The 24,675-nt window shown below is 53.9% G+C and overlaps 2 protein-coding genes across 3 annotated transcripts in view; both read left to right on the top strand.

Annotated features, from left to right (window-relative positions):
• Positions 1 to 5,982: 5,982 nt before the first annotated feature.
• AMPD1 (adenosine monophosphate deaminase 1) lies at positions 5,983 to 16,443 on the top strand. Of its 2 annotated transcripts, XM_041460538.1 has the most exons (16): positions 6,032 to 6,117; positions 7,856 to 7,867; positions 8,942 to 9,116; positions 9,582 to 9,753; positions 11,141 to 11,303; positions 11,470 to 11,689; positions 12,051 to 12,180; positions 12,467 to 12,661; positions 12,873 to 13,004; positions 13,088 to 13,251; positions 13,373 to 13,499; positions 13,922 to 14,085; positions 14,421 to 14,541; positions 14,981 to 15,154; positions 15,575 to 15,685; positions 16,166 to 16,443. In XM_041460538.1, the coding sequence occupies exons 1-16, from the start codon at positions 6,096 to 6,098 to the stop codon at positions 16,319 to 16,321; spliced, it is 2,238 nt and encodes a 745-aa protein (XP_041316472.1). In that variant the 5' UTR covers positions 6,032 to 6,095; the 3' UTR covers positions 16,322 to 16,443. The 2 variants fall into 2 exon arrangements, with proteins under 2 accessions (XP_041316473.1, XP_041316472.1); XM_041460539.1 differs by lacking the exon at positions 7,856 to 7,867 and having other exon boundaries at positions 5,983 to 6,117.
• Positions 16,444 to 16,594: 151 nt separating this feature from the next.
• The window catches only part of DENND2C (DENN domain containing 2C), a 30,061-nt gene continuing 21,980 nt past the window's right edge, over positions 16,595 to 24,675 (top strand). Inside the window, 3 exon segments of the mRNA XM_041460537.1 lie at positions 16,595 to 16,844; positions 23,360 to 23,486; positions 23,489 to 24,287. Of these exon segments, the coding sequence (XP_041316471.1) occupies positions 16,776 to 16,844; positions 23,360 to 23,486; positions 23,489 to 24,287 (995 nt within the window). The 5' untranslated portion in view covers positions 16,595 to 16,775.

The following is a 24,675-nucleotide window of genomic DNA, read 5'->3' on the forward strand; positions in this document are numbered from 1 at the left end:
TCTAGACTGTAAAATGTAGTTGGAGTTTCCTTGTCAGGGAAGGAGTGGGGGAGGTCGGGGTTGACTCTGTCAGGGGTGCAGGAAGTGTCTGGAAGTGTCCCAGGCCAGGCTGGAGCAGCCTGGGACAGTGGGAGGTGTCCCTGCCATGGCAGGGCTCAGTGGGATGAGCTTTAAGGTCCTTTCCAACCCAAACCATCCTGGGATTCTGTGATGGAGGGGAGAAGGCTGAGAGCTGCCACAGGCACCTGAGCCAGCTTCTGATTGCAGCAACTTGCAAAATGAGGAAGGAAACGAGCTCAGTGATGGCTCCACAGGAGGTGTGGGACAGACTGGTGGAATTCTGGGCTCTCTGAGCCAGGGAATTGTGGGCTGAGCCAGGTGTTCCCAGAACAGAACACCCTCCCCTGGTTACCTGGTGCCCAGGTGTGCTCTGTGCTGCAGAGCCTCCTGTGCCCTGGGGTGCTGTGCCCTCCCCTGTCCTTGTGCTGCTGGGCTGGGCTCTGCCCTGCTGGATTCAGCGAGGAGGAGGAGGAGGAGGAGGAGGAAGGAGCCCTCAGCCAACAGAGGGAGCATTTGGTCAGTGCCAGGCCAGCAGAGCAGGAGGCTCAGTTTCAGGTTGTTGGTGTCAGTCACACATCTTAATTTAGAGTGCTCAATTTCAAATGGAATTGGAAATCTAAACAGAGAGAGAAGAATTTTTTCCTTTTGATGTTGCTTCCTTCACTACTTACAGTCTTAATTCTCTTCTTGGAATGAAGAGGATCAATCTGCATCACATCTTCTTTATCTGTGATAATCCTTATAAATACTTTTTTCGATTTATTTTAACCTTGACTGACGTGACTGATAAGAATTAAATCCAGAAAAAAATTTAACATAAAGTATTATTTTCCAGCAACATACACACAGTGGTGGGCAGAATTGAGGGGACCATTGGCTCGAGTTCTGTTTGTTTGATGTTGCCCAGAGCAGCTGTGGCTGCCCCTGGATCCCTGGAAGTGTCCAAGGCCAGGATGGAGCAGCCTGGGACAGTGGAAGGTGTCATGGGATGAGCTTTAAGGCTCCTTGCAGCCCAAACCATTCCATGAGTGCAGGTTAAACCTGGCAGAGCTGCCCCCCTGCACAGCCAGGGCTGAGAAGGCTTTGTCAGGAAGATTTTCTGTGAAAGCCTTCCCTGCTCCTGAAGAGCTGTGTGGCACAAGGGCTGCAAGTTAATAACAACACCCCTGGGAAATGAGGAAAAGCTTTTGGGATACGCATTTGGTCACGTGGAGCCAGCAGGAAGGGCAGTGTGGAGTTTGTGAGGACACTCAATGGTGACATTCTGTCATCCAGGCCCACGGATGGGGTTTGATTTCTTGGGAAATGCAGGAATTTGTTTCCTGGCCAGAGCACAGCTGCCTGTGGCCTTGGGAAGCCTCTGGCATTTGATGTTTGAAGGGTGTGTGGTCAACCTGGAGAATTATTTGGATGGAGGTTCATCATACAGTGCTCCCCACTGCTCAGCTCTGGTTGGCAGTAAAATGTACCAGCTGTAGCTCCAAAGGCTGGGAATTCTCATCCATGTGTGGGAACTGACTGGAAAATGCATCTGCTGCTCTTTGCTGTTCCCTTTCTCTCGGGCTCTATAAAACCTGAAAAGGGAAAAAGCCCTGGTGAGGACAGGTCTGTGTTTGTGTTACCTCTGGAACCTTTAGAATGGTTTTTAGGATTTTCTCAGTTTTTAGGGTGCTGCAGAGCTGACCTGCACAGGTGATACTCCCAAGTCCATCAGTGTAGTTCCAAATCCAGCAAAAAATACAAAATCAGGGTGTTGTACTAGTCAGGAGTGAACTGAATGGTTGTAATTTGTTTTCACCTGCCTCACAGAGAACCCGGGGTTTGGTGGAATCCAAGAACTGGAAGGACAAAGCCCTGTGAACTGGGGGAAACTATTAAAAGATAAGCACAGAAGGTTTTGCACAAGACAGGTCCCTGGAAAAGGTGGTTTAGTAGATTTGGTCCAAATATTGTTATTTAGAACAGCACAACTCTGCACTAGTGCCAAACTGATGTCACTGCCCTTGCTGGATAGAACAGACATGAAGAAGTTTTGGGGTAAAATATTTAAAATATTAAAAAAGGGTAAAGCTCTTGTTCAGAACTTCCAAGTGCCAATGACTGGAAGAAATGTTTCTGCTGCTGTGCTGAGCACAGCTCAGTGGAGCCAGTGGAATCCTGTGGTTGTTTCTCTGTGTCCTCACTCCGTGTTCTTGCTCAAACAACTCCGTGCTCTTGCTCAGATTCTGTCCTTGTCCTTGCTGGGACTTTGGATTTTAACCAGGATCTTTAAGCTGCCATCATTTTTAGTACAGCTCAGCCTTAGAATTGGATTTCAAGCAGCCTCAGGCCTGTGGGGGATCACATTCTGACCTGTCTGTGCTCCTCAAAAACCCCAAACCTTGAGTGTGTGCCTGTGGTAGCCATCAGGATGGCTGGGAAATGTTGGGATCTGGACTTTTAACCCAAGGGCTAATTTGTTGTTACTTTGTTTAATTATTTGCTTTCAATAATGCATCTCTTTTGGTTTGGATTGAAGTAAATTATTTTGCTTCTTAAATAACTTTTTTAAAGAATAAACTTTGAATTCTTTGGTTGTTTTCTTTGGGTTCTGGGTACAGGATCCACGAGTGGGTCACAGGAGGTTCATCACAGTGCCCTCTGCTTGTCTCTGGGGTGGGATTTGCTCCATTCTGTCCTGGGGTGGGCTCAGCTCTGTCACAGATGTGCCCTGGAGCATCAGTGAGCAGTGAGAGTGACCTTGAGACTGCCACAGGCTTGGTCCAGTCCAGTTTTAATCTTGCTTCTCAGAATCTCTGTTTGCAGTGGGGTCTCTCATGCTGATTTACAGAAAAAATGTAAGTAAATTCTTGATACTCCAATGGCAAAACCAGCATTAAATTACTGCTGTGCCCAAATCATGCTCTGTTAGCCTTTGAAATTGCTTGATTCAGTCTTCTAAAATACTTTCCTTCCTGCCAAAAAGCAATTTTTGTGAGAGCACACAGTCAGTAAATGTGCTTCAAGGGTATTTCTCCTCAGACCTCAGGTCAGGCATCTGAAACTTGGAGTCCAACCTGGGTTTTATGCCAGGAATTTAAAAACAGACCCCCAGGAGCAGGGACACACAGTTCCTGCCACTGCAGGTCCAGCCTGTGCCCAGAGCAGTCACACCCTGAGCTGGGGTGGCTGCTGAAACCCCAGGGTTCCTTGGCTTGCTGGAAAGGTTTCCCTGCAATGGCTTTGTTCCCTGGCCCTACAGGAGCTCCCTGCAGGTTTTGGTTGTGCCTGGAGCAGAGGCAGAGTGCAGCAGCCTGAGGGATGACAGAGAGAGCAGGGTGCTGTCACCAAAGGGGTACTGGGGACAAAGGTGACACAGAAACTCCATCATCAGAAGGCATGAAAAGGCACTTTATTATTAGAAATCCACAGTTCTTATAGAAACAGTGGTGGACCTAAGACCTGACTGGCCTTTAGGAATCTTCTCTCACCTATTGGTCAAGAAGGGACAACTCCTTCTTGTAAACATCTTTGACAAACAGAGATTGCCTGCCAGGTGCAGAGATTGAGATAATAATTGTTTTAATTCTTTCTCTGAGCTTTCTCACAGCTTCCCAGGGAAATCCTGGGACAGCTCTGTCTCTGTTCAGAGGATGTGTGATCACCACAGGGTGGGGAGAGGAGAATCTGCTGAGGGTTTCCCCAGTGCTTGATCAAAGGCCCAGCACAGCCAGGATGCCCTGGTGAGATCCACCTTATCCCCCCTGTTCACACTCCTCCTCTTCAGGAATTGAAAGCATTTTCTAGCAAAGCTTGCCCACAGCCTCTGTGGATACAAGCTGGAGGAAGATCCTGCTCAGTAACCCAAGCTGCCAAATTCCTGGTCCAACCATTCTCCCTTGGCAGGAGCTGGGTGGAACCAGGGCAGCTCAGAGGTAAAAGTGGGGGGGTTTAGAGGCACTCCAAAGCCTCTGGGTGTGAATCACTGACTTTCCACCTGAAAAAGAGTGGGAAGACAGGCTGTGTGTGTCAGTCCTGGAGTTTGCATAGGCCCTGGATCTAACTTTAGCACAGCATGCCCAGGCTTTACTCAGATTTCCACCATGAGCCCACCCAAGCTCACCCTGTGATTAAAAAAGCTGAGGGATCAAAAGACCATCAAGATTCTCTTGAGGAAGATGACCTCTGTATCCTAAAGGTTATTTTTGGTTTCAGATGTGAATCCCAAGATCCCAAGGAGGGTTAAGGGCTGATTTAGTCCTTGTGGGGGAGCAAACAAGAGGAGACAGATTTTATGGACCTGGAATGAAACAGTTAAACAATAATGTGGTGTGGAGACTCTCAAACTTGGGCATGGGTGAGAGCAAGAAGAATTCAGAACCTGAAAGTTTTATCAGCATGAAAGGAGACCAAAGTTGTACCATCATCCCAGCTTTGCCCTGGTGCTGCACCTCTGCAGTTGGAGGGAGGGAAATTTATATTTTTGGGGAATAACAGGGAAGAGGGGGGGTAAAATTCCCTAAATTCTGGAGAATTTCTCAATTGTCACCTATCTTGTTTTGAAGTTGTGCCCATCAAATAATGGGAACATCTTTTCCAGAGAGTTTCTGGATGCTGTGGAAATGATCTCAGCTGGGGAAGCTGCTCCAGGTCTCACCTCACTTCCCTGGCTGTGCCACAGGATTCCTGTGCTCCTAAGGACAAAATCCATGGCTTGTTATTTCCAACTCTGTATTTTCTTTTATTTGTGCAGGTGATCTCTCACCTATTCCAGCCTTCTTCTTGGATAAGAGCTTTCCATAGCTGCTCCTGCAAAACATGGCACAGGAATCCCTTGGATGCACATATAATTCCAAATAATGTTCTGTTCCAGATGGTTTTTCTGTTCCCTTCACTGCTCTGACCAAAGCCACCCTTTAAACCAGAGCCAGACTGTGCCCAAATGCTTTATCCTATTCCAGGGCAGTTTTTAATGCCATCAAGAGTAGAAGCACAAACAAACAGGGAAATACTCTGTTTTACATCAAAACTCTTTTATCCTCCTGATCTATTCAGTTTCACCACTTCCCACCAGGAATCTGAATCAGGAGCTCAGAGTTATCCTGGCAACAGGCAGGACACAACAAATTCTGGCCTTTCTCTTCTCACAGGAGGCGATTTCCAGCTACAGGTGAGACCTGAAGAAGGTTTGAGGACACCCTGAAGGAGGGTACAGCCCTCAAAGCCAATATGCTGGAAACAAGCTGCTTCAGATGAAGGCAGGAGGTGAGTTCTGCTCTGCCAGAGCCCAGCTCAGGCAGGAGGTCCCTCACCCACCCTGGGTTTGACTGAGAGCTGCTCTCTGTCAGATACACCTGGGTTGTGGCTCACCACATCCAGAACTGATTATCAGATCAACATTATGACACAAAGTTTGGAAAAGGCAGTTCCTGAGAAGCTCAGGAACAAACTGTGGCTCCCTGCACCACCCTTTTGTTGGGTTCAGCTGTGAAGAAGTGAGGACATCTGGGCAGTCCTGTTGGTAAAATCCAGGCTTTCCAACATCCCTCCCTCAGAAAAAATCTCCGAACAGCTCAGGTGAGAGCACATGGTTTGTACCTATCCACAGCCCCTGTTCTGATTGGGAAATTCCTTTAAACCTTTGGTCCAGCATAGAAAGCATCAGGTTTAGTCTCTCTTAAAAGACTGAATTCCACAGACCACATTGGAAAGGAGCAGCTGCCCTGGAAAGTAGAAATCTGGCCAGACACCAGGTGACGCTTCACAAAATGTAAAATGTAGACCTGACTTAAAGAAAATGATTAATTAAATTTGATTAATTAAATTAAATACAATTTAATTAAATTTGAGCCCTGCTTTCACCTGTTTCAGTGCAAGTGCTTGTGGCTGCACTTTAAATAGTCCCACAGTTGATCTCCACTCTCCTTTTAGAGTGGGAGAGTCTGATTACAGGGAAGGGAAAGCAGTAAAATTAGTGTTGTGCTGCCAGGCAGTCACTTGGCCCCTTGTGCTCAGGGACTCTGGGGTGTTACTGAGGCTCTGCAAACGCTGCTGCGATGTCTCGGGTGAGAATTCCAGGTAGGTCTGAAAGCCAAGTGTGAGCCAAGGGGCCACAGGGCAGGTTCCAGGCCCACAGCCTGGGAGATTTGGATGTGTGGTGGCCAGGGGACCTCACTGGGGCCTTTGGGAATTTTTCTTCCTGCTTGGAGACGTTTTTGGATAATGCAGTGAAGAAACTGTGTTATTGTTTAAACCTTTTTCTGCTTGTACTGAAGGAAAATATTGTCTCTCCTGGGTGTAATGTGTCCTGTAATGACATCATTAAATCCCTGGGGAAGGGCTCAGAGGGATTGCAGGAATCTCTGTCACCCTGGTGAAGCTCAGCTGTGGGGAGCTGCAGCCCCGAGGGGATGGGAGCAGGAGCTGGGCAGCAGGAGCAGGGCCAGGCAGAGGGACATGTGGCAGGTGATGGCAGGTGACTGCAGAGCCCTGAGTGATAACAGCCCCAAACAGCCCTGATAGGAGCGTGTTTGGAATTGCAGGGCTGTGGTGTCAGAGGCGCTGTCCCAGCACATGAAGCTGGTGTTAAAAGCCTGACCCTGCACCATCAGTGAGAGGTTGTGAACCTTCCTGAGTGTAATTTCCATCCACTAAAGAGATGAAAGGTCAAACTAAACATTTCTGGGATGCTTTGTAGGCAAATAATACGTGGAGTCAGGATTCTGGAGCGTGTGTGCCACAGGCTTGGGAAGTCAGCAGCTGTGATGGCAGAGCTGCAGCCTGAACTGCTGGGTCAGAGGGAAAGGGCAGGGGCTGAGCCTCAGAATGCTGCTGCCACCCTGCCTGAGCAGAGAGAGGCTCTGTGGGACTGCAGTGTCCCAGCTGTCTGATCCTGCTGGGGAGTAAGGGGAGCTGTGAGCGCAGGGGGATGGAACTCCATCTCTGAAATGACCACCCATGCTGGGGGCCACAGAGGAGGGCAAAAAATAGCAAAGCCTGGTGCTCTGAGACTCTGCAATGTCTGCTTGCCTGGTCAGCAGGAGGCTGAGCTGCCCTCCCTGTGTCCCTGCAGGTGCAGAGGGAGGCCTTCCAGGCCAGCTCAGCCTCAGCACAGGACTGCTGCCTGCCAGGTGTGGAGGAAGAGGATCTGGGTTCTAGAGGATGCTCCACCTTGGGCACTGCAGGGAAAGCAGGGACTGTGCCAGGCAGAAGCTGTGCCAGAGCTGGGCTGGATGGGTGGGAGGGACCTGCAGTGGGGTTTGGTTCCAGACTGAGGCATCACCGAGGCTCTGTCGTGGGTCAGGCAATGCTTCCTTCTTTGTGTTCCTAAAAGTGACAACTCCTTCTTTGCCTTTTCCTTCCAGTACCTGAAGGGGCTACAAGAAGGCTGGAGGGACTTCTCACAAGGGCAAGGAATGACAGGACAAGGGAGAATGGTTTTAAGCCAAAGGAGGGTGGATTTAGGTGGGATATTGGGAAGGAATTCTTTCCTGTGGGGGTGGGGAGGCCCTGGCACTGCCCAGAGCAGCTGTGGCTGCCCCTGGATCCCTGGAAGAGTCCAAGGCCAGGTTGGATGGGGCTTGGAGCAGCCTGGGACAGTGGAAGGTGTCCCTGCACATCAGATGAGCTTTAAGGTCTCTTCCAACACAAACCATTCTAGGATTCTATGATTTTTTTTATAAGTGGAAGGATTTGGCTAAACTTGTACCTTGCTAATCCCTTTTTAAAGACTGATGAGGTGATAAGGCAAAAAGGCTCAGATTTTGAGGGGCTGATCACAACAGCTTTTATTTTGTCTCTGTTTTATCTCAAACAGCAGAACACAAACGTGAGTATGGCTGGGTTTCTCTATGCTCTGCTGTGCTACTGCCTAGACAAGATCACTGGCACCATGCAGCAGTTACATGATCATGTAGATCATGTAGATCATGTAGATCATGTAGATCATGAAGATCATGAAGATCATGATCATGGTGATCCTTCAGTAGCTGGGGAAATGCTGTTTCCTGGCAGTGCCAGCTCTGCCCATCGGTGTTACACAGACTGGTCCCACCTTTTGGTCCTTTGATACAGCACCAAAATATGCAATTTGTTAAATATCATTCTGGCACCCTGAGTGCTGTTGAGAACCCTCTGTCTGTCCTGCTTTGGTCCTCACCTGTGACCATGTCCTGTGTGACACTCGATGGTGAGGTCCATCCTTGGGCACTGATCCTCACCTTGCTTCGTGTCCAGCTGCCAAAACCCGCTGTCAGAGCCCCTGTGCTGCCATGCAAACATCTGCTTCTGGGAGCTGCTGCCAGCAGAACCCTTGAGTTCTTGTTTTATGGTGTTCTGTTGGCAGAGGAAGGCCTTTTAACCTTCCTTCTCCTCCTCCAAAAAGCTCCAGCCAGCCCTGTGGCAATGGTGGCCCTGGCACCTTTGCAGCACGATGCACGTGGTGGGCTGGGAGTGCCCAGTTGGGAATGCCCTGGGATGGTGGAGCTGAGTGCTTGGGCTGCCAGCTCTGCCCTCATCCATGCCTCTGTCTCCCCCCGACTGCTGCAGCAAGTGGATTTTGAGCTCCCTGGAGCTCTAAGGGCTCTGCCAACTTTCCCGTCTTCCTCCCAGTGCATGCTCCCACAACTGCCCTTCCCAAGGACCTGCTTCTCTCTGGGTCTTTTGGCAGCATTCTTGGACTGTATTTACTTTTCCTGCTGTACTGGGGGTATCAAGGTATGTCTCCAGCTCACCAGGTGTGACCCAGCCTTGCTGCAAATTTGGGAGGTGGCTCAGAGTCTTCTCTAGGCTGTGGGGACCATGAGGAAAGGGCAGCTGAGCACGGAGCTGCCTGCAAGGGGCACCTGCCTGTTCCAGTGGCTGGGAATCCCCTCCCTGAGGGACACTGAACTCCTCTTTGCAGAGATGGACGAGTCCCTGCGCTCCTTCGCCGAGAAGGTCTTTGCCTCCGAGGTGAAGGATGAGGAGGTCAGAGGGGAAATCTCTCATTTTGATGTGGATGAGATCTGCCCCATCTCCCGCCAGGAAATGACCCTGCACATGATGCTCCAGGAGGCCAGCTCCACGGTGGAAAAGCGGTGAGTTGCCAGGAGCCTGGGCAAGGAGAGGAGCACAGCCTGCACCTCCTGGCCAGAGCAAACGGGGGATGTAAATCAGGCCCTTGGGCACAGCTCACCACACCTGTGGAATAAATCCTGATAATCCCAGGGCATCTGTCAGGTACTCCAGGATTTCCTCTCCAACTGCTTGCACTGTTGGACAGAAAGACACCCTTGGCCCATTCCCTGGGTATCAGCACAGCCATGGCCACAGAGCTGTTGGGAGGGAGACCTGGGAACTCTGGAAAGATGCAGCTTCCAAAGCCTGTGGCTACTTAGTGTGCTGTGGCCTGTGCTTCTGGCAGCGCCTGTCTGAGGTGCTCAGAAGTCACCAGTGAGCGGGACCATGATGTGCACAGCTGGAACACGGCTGGGGAAGTGCCCTGGCCCTGCACCGTGTGTGACCATGGAACGGGACTCTTTGCCTGAGCCTTTCCTCCGCAGCAGGAAGAAGCTGATCCGCATGAAGACGACTGTGCTGGCACCGCCCAGGGCCCCGGGGGCTGTACCCAGCCTGGCTGCCCCCGAGGAGGCCAGCTTCACCTGCCCAGTACCGGAGTACCAGACTGTGCCCCACTTCCAGCGGGTGCAGATCACTGGGGATTACGCCTCTGGGGTAGGTATCCCGTGGCTGCTCCCTCTGCACCCTGGCCACCCCTCTGCTCGCTGCCTGTCCCTCAGCAGTGCCCAGTGCCCAGTTTCAGGGTCAGTTACAGGAGTCTGTACCAGCTGCACTGGGGAAGGTGTCTCCCAGCTCAGTCTGTGCCTCACAAGCATCTGGGGGTGCCCTGCTGCATCCCTGGGGATCCAGAGCTGAATCCCTTAGCAGGAGCTGTGGGAAGCTGCATATTCCCACGGGAGGACCTGGCGTGGCAGGCTGTGCTCCCTCTGTCACATCCTCCCTGCTTGCACACAGCTTTGTCTGAGGTCTGTGCACATCCAGGAATCCCAAAACAGCTGAGGGAAGTCACCAAGCCCCTGCTACAGGCAGGGTCACCTGGAGCCATTTGACCAGGACTGTTATCACATCCCATGCTAATCTGCCTCCCTCTCCTGCTCAGCCTCCTATTACATTTATGCTGCTTCTAAGAACCTGCTGGAAGGTTGCTCAGCCTGGAGCTGCCCAGCAGAGGGGATCTGGAAATCCCTCCCTGCTCAGGCACTGAGCACATTCCCCCTGCTATGCCTGTCCTAGTTGGGAGTGCTTGTTTCCTGACCTACTCCACTCCAGTCTCTTCTGACTGCCCAAAACACTTGTTTGTGCAGTAAATCAAAAATCACTGACACACAGGGTTAGTGCATCTTGTTGTTCATGCTTCAGTTTCAGCCTGGGCTCCAAAAATAGCTTTAATATTTTGCCCAGGCCTGGCTTCCATTTCAGGGTCCATTACTGGTTGCAGTGAGGAATGTAAGAGGGGGTGACATCAGAATTCCCTGGTTCTGCAACCAGGAGCTTCCCTTTGTCATGCCTGGGTCTCTGCCTGTCATCCCTTCCTCGCCCTGCTCAGGCAGAGCAGTGGGACATTGATAGGATATGATTTGATACATGATGAGCTAGATGAGATACATGATTATATGATATGATAATGATATGATTATATGATATGACAAGAAAGTTGTAGAGGGACTTTTTACAATACCATGTAGTGACAGGACAAGGGGGAATGGCTTCCCACTGCCAGAGGGCAGGGTTAGATGGAATATTGGGAAGGAATTCTTCCCTGTGAGGATGCCCTGGCACAGATTGCCCAGAGAAGCTGTGGCTGCTCCGTTCCAAGGGCATGTTGGATGGGGCTGGAAGCCCCCTGGGACAGTGGAATGTGCTCCTGCCCACAGCAGGGGCTAGAACAAGATAAGATTTAGGATCCCTTCCAGCCCAAACCATTTTTTGACATTTATCTTGCTGTGACCAAGATCTCCCTCCACCTGGGTGCACCAGGGTGTCTCCTGGACACACCCATGTTCCAGCTGTGTGGCTGCCTTCAGCATCACCTCCCCTGCAGGTGACAGTGGAAGACTTTGAGGTGGTGTGCAGGGGCCTGTACCGGGCGCTGTGCATCCGGGAGAAGAACATGCAGCAGTCACTGCAGAGGTTCCCCAAGACGCCCTCGCAGTACCTGCGTGCCATGGAGGGCGAGCCCTGGAAACCCAGTGACGCTGGCCCAGGTACATCCAGGCACACCAGGGGCTTCCTCTGCCCTCAGCACGGGGCAGGGCTGTGCAATGAACTTGCCCAGGCCCCCTCCTTGGTGTCACAGTGGTGGGGTGGGGGAGCAAAGGCAGGCTGGGAGGTTTGGGCTGGCAGCCTGATGGAATTCTCCTTTTGCTGCAGTGTTCACCCCACCAGTGAAGGATGGACAGGATCCCCTTGACAGTGGGGGCCTCCCTGAGGACCTGGGATACCACGTGCAGATGAAGGATGGAATAGCTTATGTCTATGCAGACAAGGCAGCGGCTGAGAGAAATGAGCCAAAGGACTTGCCCTACCCCAGCCTCGAGCACTTCATTGATGACATGAACTTCCTCTTGGTCCTGATTGCACAGGGGCCTGTGTAAGTGCACAACCCACCAAATCCTGCCTCAGTGGGCAGAGGGAGGTCAGGGCAGCCCCCTCCCCTTCCTGGCAATAGGGAGGAACATGGTGGTGACACACCTGGCTGCACAAGTGTCTTCAGTGCTTGTCAGCCCTCTTGGCTTGGATCTTAAGCAAAGCAGCATTCAGGGGCTGGAGACAGGACCTGTAGGTAGGCTCCCAGCTGGCCAGCCTTCCTTCAGAGCTCTGTAACAGAGCAAGGGGAGGCACCTCAGGGGAGCAGGGCTGGCCAGCATGAGCTCCTCCAGCCCAGGTGGAATCTGTGTCCCTGTGCTGAGGGGTGAGGAGCCCAGTGACTGTTCTGCCTTCGCTCTCACCAGGAAGACCTACACTCACCGGCGCCTCAAGTTCCTCTCGTCCAAATTCCAAGTGCATGAAATGCTCAATGAGATGGAGGAGATGAAGGAGCTGAAGAGCAACCCCCACCGTGACTTCTACAACTGCAGGAAGGTAAAAGGCAAGGCTTAGAGCCCCAGGGACCCTGGAGAGGAGCTGTCATGGTGCCTGCCCCTCCCTGGGAACTGGATGTTAGAGTCCATGTCTGTAGCAGCAGCATTGCTCCTGTGAATGAGATGTGCTGCCTTCGATGCTCTTGGCAAAGCTGTGCCCTCTGACTGTGTTCACCTGCTGGGCTGAGCCCTGCTCCCCACACAACGTGCTCACCTGAGGGGCTTGTTCACCCCCCTGGGATGGTACCTGAGCATCCCAGCTTGAAGCTGTCCCTCTGTTTTCCCAGGTGGACACGCACATCCATGCTGCAGCCTGCATGAACCAGAAGCACCTTCTGCGTTTCATCAAGAAATCCTACTGTGTGGATGCCGACCGCGTGGTCTATGATGCCAAGGGCAAACAGCTCACCCTGAAACAGCTTTTCCAGCAGCTCAAACTGCACCCCTACGACCTGACAGTGGATTCCCTGGATGTCCATGCTGTAAGTGGTAGAACATTTAATGTAAGATCACTCTTGGGCCACTCTTCCCCCATGGCTTTTGCCTTCCCTGTGCACCCACACTTGTTGTGTGCATTAATATTTGTGTCAGGGTGCAGCAGCTCCTGGTGATGCTGTTTTGGGTGGTTTGGCTCAGTCCCTGCTCCCTGCCAAGCTGTGAGGGCAGTGTTTGAGCCTGACCTCCCTGCTCCAGGGCCGGCAGACATTCCAGCGCTTTGACAAGTTCAATGACAAGTACAACCCCGTGGGGGCCAGCGAGCTGAGGGACCTCTACCTGAAGACAGAGAATGCCATCAACGGCGAGTATTTTGCTACCATCATCAAGGTATGGAGAGAGGGGAGGAGAACAGGGTGAAGCTGTGCTGCTGCTGCTCTGGCTTCCCTTGCATGGTGTGCTCTGGTTTGCAGGAGGTTGGCTCTGACCTGGAGGATGCCAAGTACCAGCACACGGAGCCCCGGCTCTCGATCTACGGGCGGTCGCCTGAGGAGTGGGCCAAGTTGGCCAACTGGTTCAACACCCACCGGGTCTATTCCCCCAACATGAAGTGGATGATCCAAGTCCCCAGGATTTAGTATGTGCTGTGGGGCTGAGGGAGCACTGTGCCTTATAGATTCCTCATCCCTGAAAGGGTTGTGGGGACAGTGGGCCGTGTTGTCCCTCTGGTAGCAACTAATCCCTGTCTGTGTCCACAGTGATGTGTTCAGGTCTAAGAATTTCCTCCCCCACTTTGGGAAAATGCTGGAATATATCTTTGTTCCTGTGTTTGAGGCAACTATCAATCCCCAAGCCCACAAAGAGCTGAGTGTCTTTCTACGCCACGTGAGTGTCACCTGGTGATGTTGTCAGGTGTGGGGAGAATTCACATTCCTGTTTGTGCACGAGAAAGGGGGAATGGCCCTGACATGGAAAATGGCATCAGTGGGCCAGGGGGCTCTGCCTCATTCTGGGGAAGGGAGGTGTGGCCAGAAGTGCAGGAGGGGTCAGATTGCTTGGGCTGGCAGCTGTGGGGCTGGGAATCGCTGTCCACCCATCTCCTGGGGAGATGTGAGCTTTATGTTGGGTCCTGGACAGTGCTTGGGGGGGTGTGAGAAGCGAGGTCTGCAGCCTTGCCCGACCCTGCCCTTGGGGGGCCCAGGGCAGAGCCGGGCTCTGGTGAGCTGTGGTGGGGCAGAGTGAGCCCACCAGGGCATGACGAGGTGGGGAGTGTGAGATGCACCTTTTTTGTTCCTTTTGCCAAGCAGATCACGGGCTTTGACAGCGTGGATGATGAATCCAAGCACAGTGGACACATGTTCAGCACTAAAAGCCCAAAGCCAGACGAGTGGACTTCCCACAAGAACCCATCCTACACTTACTACATCTACTACATGTATGCCAACATCCTGGTGCTGAACAACCTGCGCAGGTGAGGCCTGGCATCTGCCAAGGGGCTGCCTTGTGCCTTGCCTCAGTTCTTTGATTGTAGGTGTGGAAGTAGTGGGGCTCTCCTCGCTCTGTATTTGGAGCATCACATCCCAGAGCAATCCCAGAGACACCCCTGGGTAAGAGAGGTGATGGACTGGGGAGAAAGTTCAGGGATTGCAGAGATGCATCTATTGCACACACAAAGGAGAAAGGAGAAGGAGTAATGTGCTCCTAGGTCAAGCTGGATTCCTGGTAGGGGCAGAGCTGGGCCTGAAGTTGGGTCCAGCCACCCAGCCTGCTGTTTGCCTGCTCTGAGTGCTCCTTCCCTGTGCCCAGGCAGCGTGGCATGAACACGTTCCTGTTCCGCCCGCACTGCGGCGAGGCCGGGGCCCTCACACACCTGCTGGCAGCCTTCATGACAGCTGATAACATCTCCCACGGGCTCAACCTCAAGAAGGTACGTGGAGCAGGCTGCCAGGAGTAGCCCAGGCACAGCAGAGCAGGAGAACTCTCACAGCTGCCTCAGGTAGCTGGCAGTTACCTGTGCCTTTGCTTTACACTGACACAGCCTGGCTCCAGGCAGATGTTAAATGGTTCTCTGGGCTTCTCCAGGCATGTTTGGGGATGTGGCTGAGCAGTGTATTAGATTTGGGGGTTTAGCCTCACAGACCCATCACAGAATATGTTTGTTATCACTGGAGCCAGCTGAGTTTGATGTCAGACAGCTCCTTGGCCTCTTGTGCTCCTTATCCTGAAGCAATGATTGCTGGCTGGCCCATCTCTCTCCTTGTACACAATTCCCTGGCTGGGACCGGCCTGATCTGAGGAGTGACCCTGGAGAGGTGGAAGGTGCAGCAGCTTCACCCCTAACGTGGTACCTCTGCTCGTCTCTGCAGAGCCCGGTGCTGCAGTACCTGTACTTCCTTGCCCGAATCCCCATTGCCATGTCCCCACTCAGCAACAACAGCCTCTTCCTGGAGTACGCCAAGAATCCCTTGCTTGACTTCCACCAGAAAGGGCTCATGGTGTCCCTTTCCACAGACGACCCCATGCAGTTTCACTACACCAAGGTACAGTGTGAGCTGAGCGCTGGGGCTGGGACTCTGGGGCTGGCACTGTGTGGTTTGGTTTTTTGGGTTTTTTTGGAAGCCAGCGGCACTTGCAGAGGGTCCAGTATATGCTGGGTCATCTCACCCTCCACCAGCAGATGTCCAGGAAGGATATTAGGAAAAATTTCTTCACTGAAACAGGGGTCAAGTGTCTGAACAGGCTGCCCAGGGCAGTGGTGCCTGGAAGTTTTCAAAAAATGAGAACACGTGGCTCTTTGTGATATGGTCTAGTGGGCATGGGAGTGTTGGTTGAAGGTTGGACTTGATCCTGGAGAACTTTTCCAGCCCCAATGATTCAGTCGTTCTGTGAGCTGTGGGACAGCCCCTGCAGAGCACGGGCTGTGCTGGCAGAGGCTGCTGACCCCTAACCCTGTGCTGCAGGAGCCCCTCATGGAGGAGTACGCCATCGCTGCCCAGGTGTTCAAGCTCAGCACCTGTGACATGTGTGAGATCGCCAGGAACAGCATCCTGCAGTGCGGCATGTCCCACGAGGTGGGTGTTCTGTCCCCTGAGGGGTGTCCTGTCCCCTGAGGGGTGTGTCCTGCAGCGTGTCCCGTCCCCTGAGGGGTGTGTCCTGCAGTGTGTCCTGTCCCATGAGGGGTGTGTCCTGCAGTGTGTCCTGTCCCATGAGGGGTGTCCTGCCCCTTGAGGGGTGTGTCCTGCAGCATGTCCTGTCCCACAAGCTGCGTGTTCTGCAGGGGCTCGTATCCCACGAGGTGTGTCCTGTTCCATGCAGTGGTGTCCTGCAGTATGTTCTGTCCCATTGTGGGTGTCCTGTCCCATGAAGAAGGTGTCCTGTCCCACGCAGGGGGTGTCCTGCAGTGTCTCCTGTCCCACGAGGTGTGTGTCCTTCTGGGGTGGTCCTGCCCACGGCCTGAGAATGGCACCAGCTCCACGCGTGGGCTCAGGGCTTCCCCCGGGTGCTGCCAGCGGGGCTTCCGAGGTCGGTACCGCTGTCTTCGCCTCTGGCAGGAGAAAGTGAAGTTCCTGGGTGAAAACTACCAGGAAGACGGGCCCGATGGCAATGACATTCGGAAGACGAACGTGGCCCAGATCCGCGTTGCCTATCGCTACGAGACCTGGTGCTACGAGCTCAACCTCATCGCCGAGGGGCTGAAGAACGAATAGGCGGGGGCCGGACCGCGGGGCCGGGGCAGTGCTGGACTGTGAGGGGGGCCGGGGTCGGGCCAGGGCCGTGCCGGACTGCGAGGCCCCGGGACAGCGCAGTAAAACCCCGTCTGCGAAGCGGATCCCAGCGCCTCAGCGCCTGAGGGAAAGGGGGCGGCACTATCGCTTGAGTGACAGCCACGCCAGCCAATGGGCAGTGGCTCTATGCGCCTGAGGCGGAGCGAGGGTGGGATCTCGACCTGAGTGACAGCCAGAGCAGCCAATGAACGGCGGCTCCGTGAGCGCCGGGAGCTCCTGCGGGAGCGGGCCAAGGCCGCGGAGAGACGGGACGGGGCGCGGCGGGGGCGGGGTCTCCTTCTGAGTGACGGCCGCGTCAACCAACGGAAAATGGCTCCAGGCGCTTGGGGGCGGGGAGAAGGCGGGATCACCGCTTGAGTGATGGCTACAGCAGCCAATGGGAGGTGGTTCCGTGCGCGCCGGGAGCGTCCTGCGGGAGCGGGGCCGGGAGCGGGCCGAGGCCGCGGTGAGACGGGGCGGGGGACGGTGGGACCGGGCGGGGGCTACGCCGGGAGGGCGAGCGGGTGGCCCGGGGGTTTGGGGCTTCCCGCAGTCGCGGCCGGGTTGGGGCGGCGAGCCCCGAGGGGTCCCCATGTCCCGGCTGCGGACAGGCGGGCAGCGGCCGGTGCAGCATCTTGTCCGTGTCTGACGGGCCGGAGGAAGCAGGTGCTGCTCCAGCTGCCCGGAGGAGACGCAGCTCGCCAGGGGAGCCGGGGTCGGGGTGGGTTCGTCTCCCCAGCTGGTGCGGATGCCTGCGGGGAGGGTGGCGGGCGGACCCAGCCGGGGCTGTGCGGTGCTGGGCACAGGCGGACGCTCGGGAGGGCCCCGCTGGCCGTCGGGCAGCGCTTCTGCCGTGAGGGCGATGGAGCGCGGGCTGCCCGGGGCTGCTGCTGCTGCGGAGTGTCTCCCCGCGGGGTTGGCCCAAAGCCGCCGTGCTCGAGGTGCTCCTGTGTCTCCCACTGTGGTTCCGTACAGAGCTTTGCACGCTGCTGGGCTGTGCTGGGTTAGGTCTCGCTGGATATTTGTGCTTTGGTGCACTGAGGTGCGTGGGGCTGGGTGGGTACAGAGCTCCCTGGGCACGCTGGAGCAGTGTCCCCTTGCCTTCCCCATACACACAGCCCTCTGTTCCAGTGACATGGCCCGGCTGTGACAGAGCCCAAGAACTGGTGGAGCAGTTCCTCCTTGGGACTGGCATCAGCGAGTGATGGAAGGAAAGTAGAAGAGAAGTTACAGGAAAACCAGATCCTGGAAATGTGTATTTGAGCACTGGTGGCTGGAGGACTGACCTGGATGTGGAGTCCTAGTGTTGTCCATTGCTGCTTGGCAAAATTTTTATCTCAGTCTTCCAGTTGTAATAATCTAATATGGCTATGACTCAGTAGGCAGCTCTGGAACACATCATCTGAATGGTGTCTGAGAGGTTTTCTGGTGCTGCCTTAGTCTGCACCCTTTGAACCTCTTGGGGCAGCTGCCTCAGTGCTGCTGAGACATTCCCAAAGGAATGAGTGGTTGGTTGTGGCCCCACACAGCCTGTCTGGGGTGGCCCATGTAAAGCCACACAGGCTTTGTGACTTTCCTTTGGAAGCTCACCTCTGATGGTGGCACCAAGGAAGTGCTCCAGGATAAGTTGTGATTGATTTTTAACTCCATGCCCAGCTTGTGCCTCGTTTCTGGTGTGCAGCTGCAGCATTCCAGGGGCTGGCAGCCAGCCCGGGGTGCAGGGGCTGAGTCAACTGCTGTTGTCAGTATTGCTACCCTGGGCATTCAGATCCTGTGAGTCAGGTTAAAAGCCCACGACTTTTAAAAATAGTACATTGTGGGTTCTGTCCATGGGCACCCTGGTGTAGCAGCCTTCAGGGCTTACATGTTGGAAGTGCTCTGGTTTGGGGTTTTTTATATATCTTGAGGAAAAACTTGCTTTCAAGAAGTTGAATTTCATCACTTTAGAAAAGGACAGTCCATAGAAAAGTCTTAGGACCCATGAGGGTCAGACTTAACCTCTTTTTGCTGTGTAATTGGGATTAACATCACATTTTCTGTGTCCAGGGGCTGTGGCCATGGATGTAATGAGGGAGAACTGCTCCTCAGCAGGAGATGCAGCAGCATGGAAGGAGTTAATACCTCGTGGTTAGAGTAGCTTTGTATCGAGATGGAAATGACTAAGCACTCTGCATTCCTGGAGAGTTACTTATTTTGATATAAAATCTGTTTGTTTGGTACTGCCCATGTCTTTGAGGCATCAGCATGGCAGAGTTGTTCAGAGGAGTGTCAGGGTTGTTCTGCAGAGGAACAGGATGGGAGTAGCTGAGAGCTCTGGAAGGGGTCCTTTCCCTCCAGGAACGAGCTGCTAGCTTCCCTAGGCTCCACAAGCTTTTTATTTGGCTGCTAGCACAGGAGGCTTGGTGACAAGGGCTCTGGGGTGGTTTAGGACTGCACAGCTTTCACAAAAGGACTGAGATTGCCTCAGAGCTGCACGGGCTGGTCCAGGCGGTGTTTGTGTTCCCAGGAGCAGGACAAGGTAAGGTGCTGTGTCAGTGCCTCTGCTCTCTCTGTGCCTCTGCTGCAGGGTGCTCGGGGTGCTGGGGGTTCCAGCAGCACAGCTGGGGGAGGCTTACCTCAGCACTAGGCAGGGATTTATTCTGGAACAGCAGAACTGGCAGCTTTCTCTCCTTGGGAATGTGGTTTCAGGAAATGGAATTGTCTCGAGGCTTTGCATGGAAAATGTGTAGTGTGCTCTCTGGATTTCAGGGCTGGAAAAAGAGTCAGGGCTACCTGTCATGTGCTGGGAACGTGCCTTATTCTTCTGCTTTGGGAGCTTCCAAACAGCATGGATCAGAGAGGCAGTCTTTTGGCAGAAATGGGTGATGTTTTGTCTAGAAATTATGTAATTTTCCCCCAAACTGCTGCTTCCGGTGAAATAATTCAGTATTCTTAACTACACTGATCTCTGAGTCGTGATGCAGTAAGGATGATGAATTTGGCTTCTCTGGAAATACTGGGAAGCACACTGGGGCCACTGAAGGAGTTTGGCAGGGGAGGTCAGGATGGAAGCAGTCACAAGTCTGGTTATTCTGTGGCAGGAATGATTTGTACAGTGCTTGATACAAGTGCTGGCTGCCTGACCCAGGGGTCTCTGCCAGCTCTGTGTCCCTGAACTGTGTTTTAGCCTGTCCTGGACTACATTTAAGAGTTACTTAACTTGGATCACACCACCCCAGTGTGCTCTTTCTTCACCAAAGATCAGTCTCTGCCCTTGCCTGGGCTCACGTGATGAGCTGAGATCAAATGCCTGGTTCTTGATAGCAAGCCTGGGCAGGTGAAAAGCTGCATTCCTCTCTTCCTTGGATGGATATTTTGGAAGAGACAGTCCAGGGAGCAGCACTGAGCAGGGAGAACTTTAGGCTTGTGCTCGACTGTCTGTGGATCCCATTCCTGTGTGTCCAAGGCCAGTTTGGATGGGGTTTGGAACAATATGGGACACTGGACAGTGTGGAAAGAGATGAGCTTTAAGGTTCCTTCCAGTCCAACACATTCTGGGATTCTGGAATTCCGTGTCCTGGCCAAGGCTGAGCTTCTCCTCCATGTTTCTCAGCTCCTGGTTGTGCCTTACCATGGGAGCAGGGACCTGGGCAGTGGGAGAGGGCAGGAGCATTAGGCCTTGACTTCAGCCATGGCCTGAGATGAGGAAGCAGAAATGGATCTGTCTGTCTGGCTGTGTGTCTGGCTGAGGAAGCTGCAGCATAGGCAGTTTTTGCTGCAGCCTTCCCAACGTGAGCCGTGGCAGGAAGGATGTGGGGCGGGCTGGCAGCCAGCAGAGCTGCCCAAGCTTAGGCACAGCAAGGGTGGACCCACCTGGAGAGCTGTGCAGGGCTACTCAGCCTCCTCTGAGCAGTCATTTGTCCTCATGGATGGTGGAGGATGCCAGGGAAAGGTTCTTCCCCCAGAGGGTGCTGGGCACTGCCCAGGCTCCCCAGGGAATGGGCACAGCCCCGAGGCTGCCAGAGCTCCAGGAGTGCCCTGTGCAGGGCCAGGAGTTGGACAGGATGATCCTTGTGGTTCCCTTCCAAGTGTTCCCAGAGGAGCTCCCAGCTGGAGCATTTAGGAGAAGGCAGCCAGTGCTGTTGGAATCAGAGCAGCTGTGGGCACAGGCTGTGAGTGCAGGTCCTGGACTGTGGATAAACCCAGTCCTGTGGATAAACCCCTGCTCCACCCTGCAGAGTCCTTCGGGTTCTGCTCCCTGTGCCACTCCTGCTTCCAGCAATGCTGGGTTTGAGACTTGGCAGGCCCTGGAGGATCCTGGTGTGAAGCTGGGCTGCTGGGGAGGCTGTTTGAGCCCTGTCCCCCCCCATCTGTCCCCAGCAGAGCCTGTCCTTTGTCAGCTGGGTCCTGAGAGTGTCCTGGAGCTGCAGCAGTTGAGTGGCACAGCAGAGGGAAAGCTGCTTTCCTGTCTGCTAATCAGGGCTCTGCAGACACATCGAGGAAGGATGGCTCTGCTCTGGCTCAGGATGTTTTGGCAACAATGCCTATTTATAGGAGAGGGCAGGGTCCCCTTGCTGCTGTGGGAAGAGGGTCTCCAGTGGCTACGGAAGCACTGAGGGCAGGCTGGAATGCTGATGAGGGACAGAGGGCTGATGATGGAGCAAATATCCCCAGCTCGGGGCTTAGCCAGATTGTCCAAGTTTATCCCAGTCACTGCTGAGTGGGAGAGTTACCAGCAGCTGTCTGGGACAACAGGCTGAGCAATTCCACCCTGCAGGAACTCACACTGTGGAGACAGGGAGCTGCTTCCCACTGCAACTGTGCTGCTTTGGCAGAAGGGGAGAGTGTAGCAGAGGCAAGGCTTGGTGCCATGTGTGCCCAAACCATCCCTGAACTGCCTGGGAGCCCTGGGATGTCCTTGACCAGTGAGCTTTCTCACTGGTTGCTGTCAAGGACATCTGCCAAGGCCAGTGCCTTGCTTTTAATTGCACTGCAGATGCCTCTGCCAAGCAGATCAGCAGCTCCAGGGATAACCCTGAGCCCTGGAATTTGAGGTGTGGTCCCAGCAGTGGGCAGGGTGCGGGTCTGCTGTGGTGGGGGCTCTCCACACCCAGCCTGGAGAGTGGGACGTGACCCCTTGCCAGGCAGGTTTAAGCTCCTGTGTCTCCCAGCATGGTTTGCTGCCCATCCCTGGCTCTGCCCACTCTGCCAGGCAGTGGTGACTCAGTGCTGGCCGGGTGTGGTGGCTGTGGCTGTGAAGGACACATGCCCAGGGTGGCAGTGGCAGCTGGAGCCTGAGCACAGGCTTGGTGAGACTCTGGCCCCTGGTCCCACCTGGAGCAGGTCTGGCTGCTTTCTACAGGGATCCTCTGCTTTTGTGCATGGGTGGAATTCTGCTGTTTCCCTGCCTTTGTAGGGAGAGTTCTTGGTGCCAGGGGAATGTTACCAGAGGCAGTGTGGCCCCTGGCCTGAGCTGAGCACTTGTCTCCTACTGCAAATGGAGGCTGTTAAATACAGCTGGAGGGTTGGAACTTCTGAAATGGGATAATTGCCCAGAGAAAGGGAGGAACGGGGCTTGTTAGAGCCTATGGGCTGCTGTCTTCTATCCAAGATGAGTTTTCACCTGTGCTGGCATATCTGGGAATGTTTGGGATGCTTTGTGAGCTACAGATAGAGCCAAAGGGCTCCAAGGCTGAGGATTCCACACATGAGATTTCTGTACTGAGGCCATGCTGGACCTGCAGGTGCTGGCTCTGTACAGCCACCCCAGTTCTCCCTGGTGGTTTCACCTGCATTCCTTGCTGGATTGTCTGGAGGATGTGTTCTGTATCCCCTGGATGACATGTGTGGGAAGTCTCAAAGAGCACAGCTCCTCTTTGTGCAGGCTCTGCTTGGCTAGGAGAATCCAGAGTGTTTCTTTAGCATTCCTTCTTTGCTGACCTAAACACTGGGTGATTTTTCACTTGAAGATGAGAACTCACTTGTTTCTTCTGCTTTTTGAAACTCCCCTGGCTGCAAGCCACAGGCAGGGCACCACTGCCCTCCAGTCTCTTGGATGGCAAATTTAGGTCAGATGTTGACAAACAGAGCACCAGGCAGGTTTTCACTTGTATTGTGGAGTAAGGGAGCAATTCTGGGAGGAGGCTGCACTCTTCCCCAGCCACCACAGCTCTTCTTGTCCTGTGTGAAGCAGCAGCTCCTCTCTGGAGAAGCAGATATGGTTCCTTTTTTCTAGAGCTGTCCTGGTGCCTCGTGTCCTGCTGTGTCTCTGCTGAGTGGGGAGCTCAGGTGCCACAGGGATTTGTCTCTACTGCCTGAGCATCAGGAGGAGCTGCACTCCTGCAGAAGGGCTGGCTGAGATCCACGCTGCTGTGTTCTTCTGCCATTAAATAATTTCCTTGAGTTTGCATGCCTGGGATCCCTCAGGGTGTTTTGTGCTTGCTGTGTTTGGTTTTTAAGCCTGTGAAGCCTCAGCTCCCTTTCAGTGTGTGCACAAACAGCCCCTGTGGGCAGCGAGCTCTGGAAGCCTGTCCTGAGCACGTGGTGGATGTGTTTTGGGGAGGAATGTTCTGCAGCAATTGCCAGGGAGCAGCTGGGACTTTGGGGTGAGGAGCATGGCTGGGGTGCTGTCACCAAAGGGGTACTGGGGACAAAGGTGACACAGAAACTCCATCATCAGAAGGCATGAAAAGGCACTTTATTATTAGAAATCCACAGTTCTTATAGAAACAGTGGTGGACCTAAGACCTGACTGGCCTTTAGGAATCTTCTCTCACCTATTGGTCAAGAAGGGACAACTCCTTCTTGTAAACATCTTTGACAAACAGAGATTGCCTGCCAGGTGCAGAGATTGAGATAATAATTGTTTTAATTCTTTCTCTGAGCTTTCTCACAGCTTCTCACAGCTTCCCAGGAAAATCCTGGGAGAGCTCTGTCTCTCTCTGTTCAGAGGATGTGTGATCACCACAGGATGCAGCTGATGGCTCTTGTTTTTGCCCGCAGGTCGGAGCAGCCAGCCCGGACTCTGTGACACCGCCGGGCACTTGGGAGCGTGGTGCCAGCTTTGATGTGTGCAGGACACGGGAGGACGTGGCCAGGGCTGGGCATGGGCTGTGTGTGAGCCCTCTGGCCCTGCCATGCACCCCACGGGGGCTGGGGACAGCAGCTTCTCCCGCGGGGCCGTGCAGAGCCAGACCCTGTCCCGCAGCCACTGCCGCAACATCAAGCAGAAGATCTCGCAGTGGGAGGGCAGGACACGGGGCTGCTCCAGCAAGGACAGGCAGCAGCCTAAGGACTTTGGAGTAAAATATGATCCCAGCTGCAATGCACTACCCAAAGTGAAGGCAGAATGCACAGAGAATGGCAGAAGGGCTGGGTCCAAAGATCCAAAGAGCCTGGGGTTGGATTTCAGGGAAGATGCACGGAGCTGCTGGCAGACCGGGGGCTGTGGTGGCCCAGCTTCCCCAGCCAAGGAGAAAGGAGAGGGGCAAACAGGCTTCCTGACCCCGGGGGTGACACTGCCCCCAGGGAACTTCTATACCTCACAAGCTCTGTGGAGGAGAGCAGATCCCCCCCTGCCAGGCAGAACCTCTCCTGTTGCCTTGGACCTCCAGAGGAAGCGAGGCAGCTCTGGCTCCACAGAAAGAGAACTGCATATCAAAGGAGTGGACACTCTCTGCAGGGCAGAGAGGAGCTTGAGAAACATTTACTCTGAGGTTGAGGGGCAAGAGGAGGAGGCAGCTCCTGATCCACCACCCAAACCCCGCAGGACTTTCCGCTACCTGGCAGAGAAGGGTGCTGGTGGTCGAAGAGATGCCAGTGCCACCAGGGAAGCTCCCCTGCAAAAGCAGTGTGGAAGGGACTTGGTGTCATCCTCCAACAACCCTGAGAAGAAAATAGCCAGCAGGAGGATCAGAGGGAGAGCCCAGAGGTACATAATCCATCTCTCATGTCTGAAACATTTCTTTAAATCACTTTCTAGATGGGTTTAGGCAGCTTGCTTGGCATGATGTCCTTGTGGAGTGCTGCTAGTGATGATGCCTCTTTTCAATGGGGAAAGCGTGTTCCTGGGTGAAAGTATCCAGCTTTTGCTGCTGACAATCTTGCAAAGATGGCTCCAGGTTCCAAGCAGAAGTCAGCCCACACCTTGGGACAGAGTGAAGTAACAATATGCTGGCCCCAGGGAGAGACCTGTCTGCTGCTTGCCTTCAGCGGCAATTTGGGGATGGCAGAGTGGCTTTCTCAGGGGGCTCTATGGCTGCTGAGTGGCTTTTCTGGGAGTGAAAGGTTCTCTTGTTGCTTAAGGCTGGAGGCTGTGG

Source organism: Pyrgilauda ruficollis, unplaced genomic scaffold (genome assembly GCF_017590135.1).
Source record: "Pyrgilauda ruficollis isolate IOZ18807 unplaced genomic scaffold, ASM1759013v1 scaffold144, whole genome shotgun sequence".
Taxonomy (NCBI): Eukaryota; Metazoa; Chordata; class Aves; order Passeriformes; family Passeridae; genus Pyrgilauda; species Pyrgilauda ruficollis.

What these genes read in the sequence shown, in the direction of transcription:
- AMPD1 (XM_041460538.1), top strand. Translation starts at nt 6,096, where the DNA reads ATGTCTCGGGTGAGAATTCCAG. An exon ending in ACCCAGTGACGCTGGCCCAG is followed by an intron (nt 11,304 to 11,469) that starts GTACATCCAGGC and finishes CTTTTGCTGCAG; the next exon opens with TGTTCACCCCACCAGTGAAG. An exon ending in TGAGTGTCTTTCTACGCCAC is followed by an intron (nt 13,500 to 13,921) that starts GTGAGTGTCACC and finishes TTTGCCAAGCAG; the next exon opens with ATCACGGGCTTTGACAGCGT.